Source organism: Choloepus didactylus, chromosome 5 (genome assembly GCF_015220235.1).
Source record: "Choloepus didactylus isolate mChoDid1 chromosome 5, mChoDid1.pri, whole genome shotgun sequence".
NCBI classification, from domain to species: Eukaryota; Metazoa; Chordata; class Mammalia; order Pilosa; family Megalonychidae; genus Choloepus; species Choloepus didactylus.
The window spans coordinates 56384561-56397740 of NC_051311.1; the positions used below are offsets into that span (position 1 = coordinate 56384561).

Consider the following 13180-nt stretch of genomic DNA (forward strand, 5'->3'; position numbering starts at 1 on the left):
AGACTGCAAAAGAATCAGTGAACTAAAAAACAAGTAAATGAAAATTATCCAATTTGAAGGATGCAGTGGAGAGAGAAAAAAAGGAACAAAGATGCAGTGATATGCAGGACATGTCAGCCATGTCTAGCCAACTACCATATGTGTAATTGAAATTCGAAAAGACAGTAAAGAAAGAATGGTATAGAAAAAAAATGTGTGAAGAAATAATGAATAGAAATTTCTCAAATTTGGAAAAAATATTAACCTACAGATCCAAGAAGTTCAGAAATCTCCAAGCAGTATAAATATACAGATACCCAAATCTGGGCACAAAATCATCAGATTGCTGATGGAAGAAGACGGCGGCATAGAGAGGAGTGGAAGTTAGTGAGTCCCCCCAGAGCAACTAATAAACTACCAGTAACAACTAGTAAATGATCTGGAATAACTGCTGGGGGACAACCGTGACTGTCCACACATCAGGGACAACAGTGACTGTCCACACATTGCACACCAACCTGGATTGGGACGAATGCCTGAGACTGCAGCATGAAATCTGTGAGTAGAAACAGCGGATGGAAGCTGGCAGCCCCCTCCCAACATGGCAGCCCAAACTGCAAAGCCTAGCTGTGATAGAGAGCAGCACTGTCTGAACAAGCAAATATTCCTTAGTCCAGCTCCAACTGGGGTTTTAACTGGCAAACATGGACTGCTCAATGAAAGCTGCAAATGCTCAACAAGCAGACAGAGGCTTTCAGTGACAACTGACCCTGAAGAGCCAGGGGAATTCTCTGCGCCAGGAGGGGGGGCCCAGAGGGCTATGTGCTGTCTCTGGCCGGCGGGTGAAATGGGGCCATAGACTGGCCCTGAAAGGGTGCTCTCTGTCACCTTTTCTAACTCTCAACCTAAGTGGCTCAGTGGAGAAAGCCTCAGCCATTTTAGTTCACAGTGCTCTACAATGGAGAAAGCCTCAGCCATTTTCAGTTCGCAGCACTCTGACCCAGACAAGGGTGGAGACAGCAGTCAGAGAGACAAAGAACCCACTTAAATGCAAATGAAAACTCCCTGCGGGTGTATCTTCCCTAAGAGGAAAGAGGTTGTGCCCAGCTCTACTATCTGCCTTCCATTCAGAACCAGACCCCAGAGTCTGGGGGAAAACAGCCACAGGCCACACCTCCTTATACCAGTCAGGAGCTACAGACTGACAGGTGCCACCTGCTGGGCAGAAAAGCACAGGGTGTGTCAATCCTCTAGACACACCATCAGGGAAACTGGATACTGAATATTTCCTCCTTCTGGGACCTGAGCCTGTTCTCATCTGGGAAAACCTGATTGGGGTGGCCAAGGAGGTCAGATGCCAAGACAACAGAAAACTACAACCTACGCTAAGAAAAATGAAGTTATGGCCCAGTCAAAGGAACAAACTTACACTTCAACTGATACAGGAATTTAAACTAATGCTAAATCAATTTAAAAAGTTTAGAGAAGATATGGCAAAAGAGATAAAGGCTATAAAGAAAACACTGGGTGAACATAAGGCAAAAATTGAAAGTTTGAAACAACAACTGGCAGAATCTATGGAAATGAAAGGCACAATACAAGAGATGAAAGACACAATGGAAACATACAACAGCAAATCTCAAGAGGCAGAAGAAAACACTCAGGAACTGGAGAACAAGGCAAATGAAAGCCTACACACAAAAGAACAGACAGAGAAAAGAATGGAAAAATATGAGCAATGTCTCCGGGAACTTAAGGACAAAATGAAAATCAGGAATGTACCTTTCATTGGTGTCCCAGAAGGAGAAGAGAAGGGAAAAGGGGCAGAAGCAATAATAGAGGAAATAACCAATGAAAATTTCCCATCTCTTACGAAAGACATAAAATTACAGATCCAAGAAGCGCCGCGAACTCCAAACAGAATAGACCTGAATAGGCCTATGCCAAGACACTTAATATTCAGATTATCAAATGTCAAAGACAAAGAGAGAATCCTGAAAGCAGCAAGAGAAAAGCAATCCATCACATACAAAAGAAGCTTAATAAGACTATGAGCGGATTTCTCAGCAGAAACCATGGAGGCAAGAAGGAAGTGATGTGATATATTTAAGATACTGAAAGAGAAAAACCACCAACCAAGAATCCTATATCTGGCAAAACTGTCCTTCAAATATGAGGGAGAGTTCAAAATATTCTCTGACAAACAATGAGAGACTTTGTGAACAAGATACTTGCCCTACAGGAAATACTAAAGGGAACACTACAGACTGATAGGAAAAGACAGGAGTGAGAGGTCTGGAATGCAATTTTGGGAGATGGCAGCACAGCAATGTAAGTACACTGAACAAAGATAACCATGAACATGGTTGAAAGAAGAAGGTTAGGAGCATGTGGGGCACCAGAAGAAAAGAGGAAAGATAAAGACTGGGACTGTATAACTCAGTGAAACCTAGAGTGTTCAACAACTGGAATAACATGTACAAATATGTTTTTTCACAAGGGAGAACAAATGAATGTCAACCTTGCAAGGTGTTAAAAATAGGGAGGTATTGGGGAAAAAATACAATCAACATAAACTAGAGATTATAATTAACAGAATCATTGTATTATGCTTCCTTTAATATAACAAAGGCAATATACCAAGGCAAATGCAGATAAGAGGGGGGCACAGGGGAGAGGTGTGAGACTCTTGGCATTGGTGGTGTTGTCTGACTCTTTATTCTACTTTGATCTAAGGTTATCTTTCCTTTTGCTGCTTCCTAGCTGTCATGTTTTGCTTTGTTTTGTTTCTCTTTCTTTTTCTTTTGCCTCTCTACCTTCTTTGACGCCTCTTCCTCCTGCTTTGTGGAAGAAATGCAGATGTCCTTATATAGATAGTGGTGAGGCTGGTGAACACATAAATACGTGACTATACAGGGAACCACTGATTGTTTACTTAGGATGGAATGTATGGTGTGTGAACAAAACCATCTTAAAAAAAAATGGATTGATGATGAAAACTTGAGGGCAATATACTGAATGAAATAAGCCAGACACATAAGGACAAATATTGCAGGGTCTCACTGATAGGAACTAATTACAATATGTAAACTCATAGACATGAAACATAAGTTACCAAGACACAGAACGAGGCTAAAGAACGGGGAGCGGTTGCTTAGTATGAGCAGAATGTTCAACTAGGATGAACTTAAATGTTTGGAAATGAACAGAGGTGACGGTAGCACATTGTGAGAATAACTAACAGTGCTGAATGGTGTGTGAATGTGGTGGAAAGGGGACGCTCAGAGTCATGTATGTCACCAGAAGGAAAGCTGGAGGTTAAATCTTGTGGGGGGCAATGTCTGAGATTAACTGTACAAATATTAGAAATCTCTTTCAGGAATCAGAACAAATGTATGACACTACAACTAGAAGTTAATAATAGAAGGGCATATAAGGAAAAAATATATACCTATTGCAAACTATATACTACAGTTAGTAGTAGTTCAACATTTTTTCATAAACAGTAACAAATGTATTATACCAATACTACGAGTCAACAATGGTTAGGGATATGAGAGTGGGAGGATTTGAGTTCCCTTTTCTTTCTTTCTTTCTTATTTTTTTTTTCTTCTTTGTCTTTATTTCTTTTCTGGTGTAATGAAAATGTTCTAAAGATTGAACAAAAATTATTTGTGGTGATGGACGCACAGCTGTATGATGGTACTGGGGGCAACAGATTGTACACTTCGGATCTTTGGATAATTGTATGATATGTGAACAATCACAATAAAAAAAAATTTTAAATACATGAAATAAAGAGAGAAATACAAAATACCCACAACCATACTTGGAAATTTTAGCACTCCTCTCTCAGCAAGTGATAGAAAAAGTAGACAAGGAATTGGTAAGGATATAGAAGATTTGAAGTCTATCAGCCAACTTCCCCGACTTGAAATGTATAGTGTACTACACACAGCAACTATAGAATACACATTCTTTTCAAACGCACATGGAATGTTCACCAAGATAGACTATTTGCAGGGTTAAAAAAAGTCTTATTAAATTTCAAAAGACCACAATGGAATTAAATTAAAACTCAATGATAATACGATACCTAGAGAATCTTTACATGTCTAGAAACACAGCAGCACATTTCTAAATAACCCATAGGTCAAACAAAAAAATCAGAAGAGAATTAGCAAATACCTTAAACCAAATGACAATGAAAACACACACTATATCAACATTTGTAGGATGATGTGAAAGTAGGTTCTTAGAAGAAATTGTATGGCTTTAAATGTGTATACTATAGTTTTAAATGTCAGAAAAGAAGAAAAGTTTTAAATTAGAGACTGACTTCTGGATTCTGCTTAGGATAAAAAGCAATGTAAACAGCATCACTCCCATCAGGATAACAATGTAAAAGTATTACTGGACAAACTGCAAATTCAAATTTTCTTGAACTCTTCAGAGAGCTGAGGTTGCAGGTTGTGGTGGCCAGGAGTTTGTATATCCCAGAAAAATATGTTCTTAAACATAATCCATTCCTGTGGGTGTGAACTCATTGTAAATGGGACTTTTTGATGGGGTTATTTCAGTTACAATATGGCCCAAATAAATAAGGATGGTTCTTAATCCTATTAGTGGAGGCCTTACAGGGCCTTACAGAGGCAGCCACAGAGAGAGAAAGCACAGGGAGCAGCCAGAAGCTGGAAGTCAACAGAACCCAGAAGAGAAAACAACAGACACCATCATGTGTATTGCCATGTAACAGAAAAGCCAAGGAACCCCAAAGATTGCTGCTCAGTGAGAAGATACTGACCCTGGAAGGAAGCAAGTCTTCTAGTGTCTGAAACCATGAGCCAGTAAATTCCTGTTATTAAGCCAACCCATTGTAAGGTATTTGTTTTAGCAGCCAGGAAACTAAAACAAAGGGCAACCATAAAATCCAAAATCTGAGAGAGATGGGACACGAGCACTAGCTTATCTGGGCAGATGCCACAGGGTACTAGCAGGAAACATTCAGCTAAAATTTTAACAAATTGGTAAAGGCCAACTGTGGACCTCTAAGAGAATACAGAATCTCTGGAGGCTTCAGACATAAGCTTCCAGTCTCTTCTCACAGACTTTACTGAGTGCTCACAAAAAAGACTGGTTAGAGTCCTGAGAAAGCATAATTTATGGTGCAGGCCTGGGGGAGGGGAAAGGCAGCTGCTGCAGGAAAAGCACAAAACTCTGCCCAGATCATTCTCCCCTATCTCCTCCATGGACAAAAACTTTAAATTGCAGGGGTAAAGGCAACAAACACTGTCATTCTTAGGGCACTTGTGAAAAGACTTACCAACTATAAAAAAGGAAATAGAAAAAGAACTCTCTACTAATGGAGTGGCAGGAATAAATGGGACCAGACATAGACTTGCAGGTGTTGGAGCACTGAGAAGGCCTCAATCCTGAGAACAGTTTGTGATAAGACTAAGGCCTAATCAGAGCAACTGATAAAGTCGTACCATCACCTTACACCAGGTTAACAAGCCTCTAGGAGCAAGAAACGAAGTCTACTGATGGGAGAGCAGCAAGAGAGTTGAGGGACCATCTCTGATGTGCAGAGTAAAAGGAAGACTTAAAACTGAGAAACTGAGAAAAACCCTCTGTTCCCAACCTAAAGACAAGGTAATACTGGTGGAATTTCCTCTGTTCCCAACCTAAAGACAAGGTATTACTGGCGGAACTTGAAACCTTTGGTGCACTGAAGGTAACCACACCAACAACAAATCTAAAACTAGCTGAAGTCATGACTAAGTTGAATCAAGCAAACAGACACACCATCACCACCACCACCACCACCACACACACACTAAAGGCCTAGCACCTGGAAAGTTGCACCCATTTCCAGGCATAAAAATGATTTTCCTATGTCTCTCCTGACCTGCACAAGATGTCCAGACTTCAACAACAAAAAAATTATAAGGCATACAAAAAAGCAAGGAAAATAAAAAAACCAACACACTGTCAATAGGCAAAGTAATTAATACAACCAGACTCAGATATTAAAAAGATGTTGGAACCATTAAACAAGGACTTTCAATTATGATTAATATGTTAAAGGCTCTTAGCAGAGAGATGGAAACTCTAACAAAGCATCAAATGGAATGTGAGAAATGCAAAACACAGTAACAAAAATGGAGAATGTCTTTGATGAATTCTTCAGTACACCTGACATAGCCAAGGAGCGAATCAATGAGCTTGAAGACAGGTCAATAAAAATTGCCAAAAATGAAGCACAAAGATTAAAAAACAAGGGAGTGAAAAACAACAGCAACAACAACAAAAAGGAATAGAGCATTCAGGAACTATGGGACTATATCAAATGGTCTAACATATGTTAGAAGAAGGAAAGAGAGAGAAATAGGGTCAGAAGAAGTATTTAAAGAAACAATGGCTGAGAATTTTCAAAACAACAGAAGGATAAATACCTAGCAGGATAAAACCAAAAAATACACCATTAGGCATATGACATTCAAACTACTGAAAATCTAAACAGAGAAAATACTGAAGGCAAGCAGAGAATAAAAGTCATTACAAGTGAAGTAGCATAGTATTATTTGAAGGTAGAATCTGATTAAAGATATATATATATATAAAAGGGTATCACAAAAAAATTTACAAACAGATATACACAGTGATTATTATTATAGTGGGAGGGGAATAGAATTGTAAGATATACTCAAATTAATCTCAAAGAAGATAGAATAAGGACAAATAAAAACAAAGAATAGATGGAACAAACAGAAAAGAGCTAACAAGATGGTAACTATTAATCCAACCACATCAATAATTATATTAAATATAAACATCCTAAATATAACAATTAAAAGACATATTTTCAGATTATATATAAAACAAGCCCCAACCATATGCTGTCTACACCCAAAATTTACATATAAAGCATATATAGGTTAAAAGCAAAATGATAGGACCCAAAAATTTAAATATAAAACATACATAGGTTAAAAATAAAATGATAGTTAAAGATACACCATGCAAATACTAACCAAAAGTAGTTCAGACAAAGTAGACTGTCGGAGAAAAAGTTACAATAATCAATATGGTGGTATCAGCATAAGGATCAACGGAGCATAATAAAGAATTTAGAAACCATCCACATATATACAGTTAACTGACATTCAATAAAAGTGGAAAGGCAAGTCAAAGGGGGATAAGATAGTCTTTTCAACAGTTTGGTGATGGAACAATTGTATAAACAGGTGGGAAAAAATACACCTTGAACCCTATTCCAAATCATTCATGAAAAATGATTCAAGATGAATCACAGACATAAATGTAAAAGCTAAAACAATAAAGTTTCTAGAAGAAAATATAGGTAACATTGGAGAAGGCAAAGATTTATTGGAAAGGATACCAAATGCATTAATCTTGAAAGTAAAACAGTTTATGATTGACTTCAACAAAATTTAAAGGTTCTACTCATCATAAGACATTGTTATAAAAACGAAAAGGCCTGTCACAGACTGAAAGCAAATATTCACAATACATGTATCTGACAGAGGATTTATATTTGAATATATAAACATTAAAAAAAAAGAATAATACAATGGGCAAATGGGCAAACAATTTACAGAACACATCACAAAAGAGGATATACAAATGACCAAAAAACACATTACAAGGTGCTCAATATCATTAGTCATCAGAGAAACGCAAGTTAAATTCATAAGATACCATTTCATACCCATTAAAGTGACCTATTAGAAGCTAGAGAAAATGTGAAGCAACTGGAACTCTCATACTACTATTGAGAGTGTGAAATGGGGCAGCTACTTAAACTCTGAAACACTGAAATAATTCCTTGGAATGTTAAACTTATACCTACCCTATGACTTGGCAAATTCTACTCCCAGGTATCTGGCTAAGAAAAATTAAAACATATCCACAAAAGGACATGCACATGAATGTTTATGACCATTTTATTTGTAACAGCCCCAAACTATAAACAATCCAATGCCCATGAATAAATCCTGATATAGTCATATGATGGAATACTTTACTATTCAGCAATATAAAAGAATCAATTATTGATACACGCAACATGTATGAATTTGAAAAACATTAAGCTGGGTCAAAGAAGCCAGACACATTCATAATAAATGGAATGCATTTATACAAAGCTGAAGAGCTGGCAAAACTGATCAATGGTGATAGAAATCAGAACAGTAGTTGCCTGGGCCTGGGGACTGACTAGAAGGGGAGCAGTGGGAACTTTCTGGAGTGACGGAAGTGTTCCATATCTTGATAGGGATGTTGGTTACATGGGTGTATATATTGTTCAAAACCCATCAAACTGTGCAGCAATGATTTGTGTATTTCACTGTATATAAAATTTACCTCAATTTAACCAAAATTTAAAATATTCTTGTCACATAGAATGTCACAAGCCCCAGTATTCAATGCTAGGATTTCAACTTTATATGAACATTCAATTTTTACTGATGTTTAATTCACATCTTACTGAAATTTGCCTTTTTCTAAGTTTTGTTTGTAAAATCAGAAAATGATGGATTACTATTTCCAAATAATCTTTAATATACTGGTTGAAAATCAGGTATTACAGAATTTTTTATTTTTTAACATTGTTTTTATAGCCCTCCTTTCAACCCACTGACAGGCTCACAATTTTATGCCAACTATGGCATGAAAAAAAAATTAAGTGATGCTGACTGAGCTGGATGTTCTCTGCTTTTATCTCCAGATTGATCCTCTAATCTTTTCCACATTATGTGTGCCTCAGGATGTTGATCTTTATGGTCTTTATGGTCTTGCTCTCTGGCTTTGGACAATGGGAGTCACTGGTAGAACATAGGACGTTGGAAGGAGAATGAGATTGGGTTATTTATTCCTCTGGCTCCCTCGTTTCAATGCCATGGGTTGGCAATTATCTGTGCTCCTTTACTAAAAGCCACAACTGTTTGGGAACTGCCCTCCTACAATGACAGGTCTCTTTAAGTCTGAAAACCACTCTGTGTTCTTACCTTTTCAGGCCTAGAAGAAATAATGATTCTGCTCTGTTATGGTCCCATGTTGCTTCACCATCTCTTGTTAGTTCACTTAGCTCTGCCCAATTTTTGGTAAGTTATCCTTTCACTAAACTCTCTTAAATTACTCTAGCTGAGTATGTCATCTAACTCCTGATAACACCTGGTGATTCACTTATATCCACCTATTTTATTTTTTTATCAGACCTCATTTAAGTAAGGTGAGGAAGTTCTAAGGCAGGTTAGCCATGTAAATATTTAAAATCACATTTTAAAAATCAGAGGTGCTTCTCTCACTCCAGTTGTTTAAAAATACAAATGTGGGTATATGATTTCTAGAATTTCTTACTCTATAGGAAGCAATCTCTTTGAATTTCTCTTTGTCTTGCCAACTCTTTAAATGAAATACTCTACAGATGCTCTCTGGAAGTTATCTTTAGTACATGAAAACACTCTAGGCTACAGAATTCTGATACCAAAATTATACAGGAGTCCCATACTTCCTCATATTAGTGCTTCAGAAGGAGTACAGTTTAGGATATAAGCTGAAACTTCTATGTTTTATTATTATCATAATCTATCATGAAAGCAGACATGAAATTTTGCATTAATAGTGCTCTCAAAGTGCAAGTAGTGTTCTCAAGTGTTAAGAACTTTTCTGAAAATGTTATTTTCAATGTAGGGTATTTTCCTCTCTTTTAAAGATGGCAACCCCAAAAAATGCATCAAGCAGGCATGAAATTAAAAGAAAAACCTCTGAAAGATGGCATGAATATGACCTGTAAATGGAGACAGGGAACAATGGTTGCAGAGCATTCCAATGCATTTATCTTTGAAAACTGATGCAAGCATACTTCATTCTAAATATAACTTTTCAGTCCAATGGCCAAAATACTGTTTTAAGGCAATTCTGCACAGACTGCAGTACACTTTCAAGAATATAACTGGCATTAAATAAAAATTCTGTCAGTATGTAATTCAAACATTTTTATGGGGACAGGAACTGCCTGATAATCTGAAATTTCTACTATAAACAGCAAAATACATATAACTAAGAGATTAACTCAGGTATCAAATTATATTTTACAGCAACATGTTTCATTATGTGCCCACCGTCTTCTGCTAGATAAACCACAGTGCCTTCCTTGGAATTCGGATAAAGGGGTTCCATCTCTAGGCCTGTTGGAGTATACACTGGCTCGGGATAAGGAGACCAATCTAGGGAAAAAAAAAAAAAAAAAAGGGAAGCATCATTTGAATCGTTTGACTATGACTTCAAAATAAAACACGAAAATTTTACTGCATATTTTCAAATTATTCATTGATAGATCTAGCTAAAATTTAGTGTTTTATATAGGGTTTGATTTAAAAAGGATTCACTGGAAGTAATAATCAACATCATCACATTGTAACAGAAACCATGACATTTCGTTTGCACCTTGTTCTAAATTATACATACACAGTAGTTCAAGATTATTTTGTGCTCTACAGATTTTAGACTATAGTTTCTATTTCCCCCGAGCACTTGATGCCTTTCTGTTCTACCTCTAGGAATCTGGCTCCACTTTTTATCCTCCCTTTCCCTACATCTTCAGCTTCCTGCTTAATAATCGTTGTCCCCTAAGCTTATAAACATGTTCAAGTTTCTCCTATCTCCCCAAAGAAAGGGAGGTTGCCTCAGACCAAAACCTCTTTTAGCTGTATCAGGTATAGGAGGTGTCTCCTCCTCTTCTCTTCTTCATCTTTTTTAGGACCGAATTTCTTGAAAGCTGTCCACATCACTGCTCAAATCTTATTGACCATGACCTATTTAATGGGGAAAAAACTGACTTCATAGCTTACTACCCTAGTCATTCCCACATTTTAGTGGAGTAAGAATTTGGTGATAAGGAATAAGTATTATTGGACAACAAACATATTGGGGATTATGTATACATCAGCTTAGTCAACAGAGGCTAAATTTGAACCATAATGAATAGGGGTCGAGTCTAGCTAGCCACAGGAAAAGTATAGACTAGAATATTGATGCAAATATGCATCATGGCATATTGTAGGGTTAACAGAACAATATACAAGCAACTAAATTGATAACAAAGCTAAACAAACAGCAAATTGTGGTTAAAAAGTGAGACTCTCACCAACTGAAAACCTTAATCAACTCAAGCCAAAATTAAAAATGCACTCCCACAACATCTGTTCTGAGAACTTTTGGGAATTTCAGCTTTTGCCTATGTGCATGCTTATTATCAAAAGTTGCATGGCAGGCAGACTTCTCAGTTACAGACAGAATTAGAGATTTCATTAATCTTTCCTTATGCTAATCTTTAAGTTTAACTCAATATTTATTTATTTATTTTTATTTTATTTTAAAATAAATTCAAACTTACAGGAACAGTTGCAAAAACAATACGAACCCCATACACAGAACTCCAGCATACCCCAATACTCCTCCCCCAATACCCCGATCCACCAACTTTAACATCCTGTCACACCATTTCTTTCTTTCCCTCCCTATCATCCATCATCTATTGCTCTGTCTTCTGAACATATGAGAGCAAGCTGCACACATCCTTGAACAAACAATATAATTCACATATACATTTCCCATGAACAAGAATGTTCTTTTATGCAATCCCATTAAGCGCAGCTAAAAAGTTCAAGAAATTCAACATTGATACAAAGCTTACACTCTATATTTCCTTTTTTATTTCTTATGTCCCAACTGTGTCCCTTTGAGCCTCCTCTCCTCCATCCTCAGATCCTATCCAGGATCATACTTGGCATTTAATCGTCATTATCTATTTAGACTGTTTTTTTTTTTTTTTCAATTGTGGAAACATTTATACAGCCTAAATCCTCCCATTCCAACCCCTCCCTAGCATTCTGTTAGTGGGATTAATCACATTTAGAATGTTGCAATGCCATCACCTTCCCACCATCCATTACTAGAAATTTCCCTTCACCCCAAACAGAAACTCTACACTCATTTCTTAACTCCCCATTGCCCCTTCCCCCACTTCTAGTAACCCATACTCTACTTTTCATCGCTATGGTCATCTTCTCTGACACTTTCTTTGTGTTTACCGTGGGGGTTAAATGTAACATCTTAAATCTATAACAATCTTGTTTTTCTTTGATACCAACTTAACTTCAATAGGACACATAAACTATGTTCCTATTCTCCTCCATTCCTCACCTTTATGTAGTTCTTGTCAAACAATTACATATTTTACATTGAGTCCAAAACCACTGATTTATAATTACAGTTTATGTATTCTAGATCCTGTAGGAAGTAAATAGTGGAGTTACAAATCAAAAATACAGTAGTATTGGTATTTATATTTACCATGTGCTCTTTACTGGAAATCTTTATTTCTTCATGTGGTTTCAGTCAATTGTTTAGTGTCCCTTCCTTTCAGCCTGCACAATTCCCTTTAGCATTTCTTATAGGGCTGATCTACTAGTGATGAAGTCCCTCAGCTTTTGATTATCTGGGGATGTTTTCATCTCCACCTCATTTTTACCCTCCAGGTATTTGTGAATCTTCTAAGTCTCTGATGGTTATTGACTTCTATTTGTATTCCACTGTGGTCAGAGAATGTGCTTTGAATAAATTCAATTTTTTTTTTAAATTTATTGAGGCTTGTTTTATGTCTCAGCATATGGTATATTCTGGGGAAAGATCCATGATCACTAGAGAAGAATGTATATCCTGGTGATTTGGGATGTAATGTTCTATATATGTCTATTAAATTTCTCTATATCTCTCTCTCCTTTCTTTGTTTCTCCGTCGGTAAGGCTCCCTTTAGTATCTGAAGTAGGGCAGGTCTTTTATTAGCAAAATCTCTCAGCATTTGTCTGTGAAAAATTAAAGCTCTCCCTCAAATTTGAAGGAGAGTTTTGCTGGATAAACTATTCTTGGTTGGAAATTTTTCTCTCTCAGAATTTTAAATATGTCATGCTACTGCCTTCTCACCTCCATGGTGGCTGCTGAGTAGTCACTACGTAGTCTTATGCTGTTTCCTTTGTATGCGGTGAATTGCTTTACTCTTGCTGCTTTCAGAACTTGCTCCTCTTCAGTATTTGACAGTCTGATCAGAATATGTCTTGGAGTGGGTTTATTTGGATTTATTCTATTTGGGGTTCGCTGGGCATTTATGCTTCGTGTA

At 37.0% G+C, this 13180-nt stretch overlaps 1 protein-coding gene across 1 annotated transcript in view; it reads right to left on the reverse strand.

Annotated features, from left to right (window-relative positions):
• AGBL3 (ATP/GTP binding protein like 3) overlaps window positions 1–13180 on the reverse strand; it is a 103412-nt gene that overhangs the window by 42384 nt on the left and 47848 nt on the right. The window contains exon 5 of the mRNA XM_037836108.1: window positions 10125–10229. Within this exon, the coding sequence (XP_037692036.1) occupies window positions 10125–10229 (105 nt within the window). The remainder of the gene's footprint in view (window positions 1–10124; window positions 10230–13180) is intronic.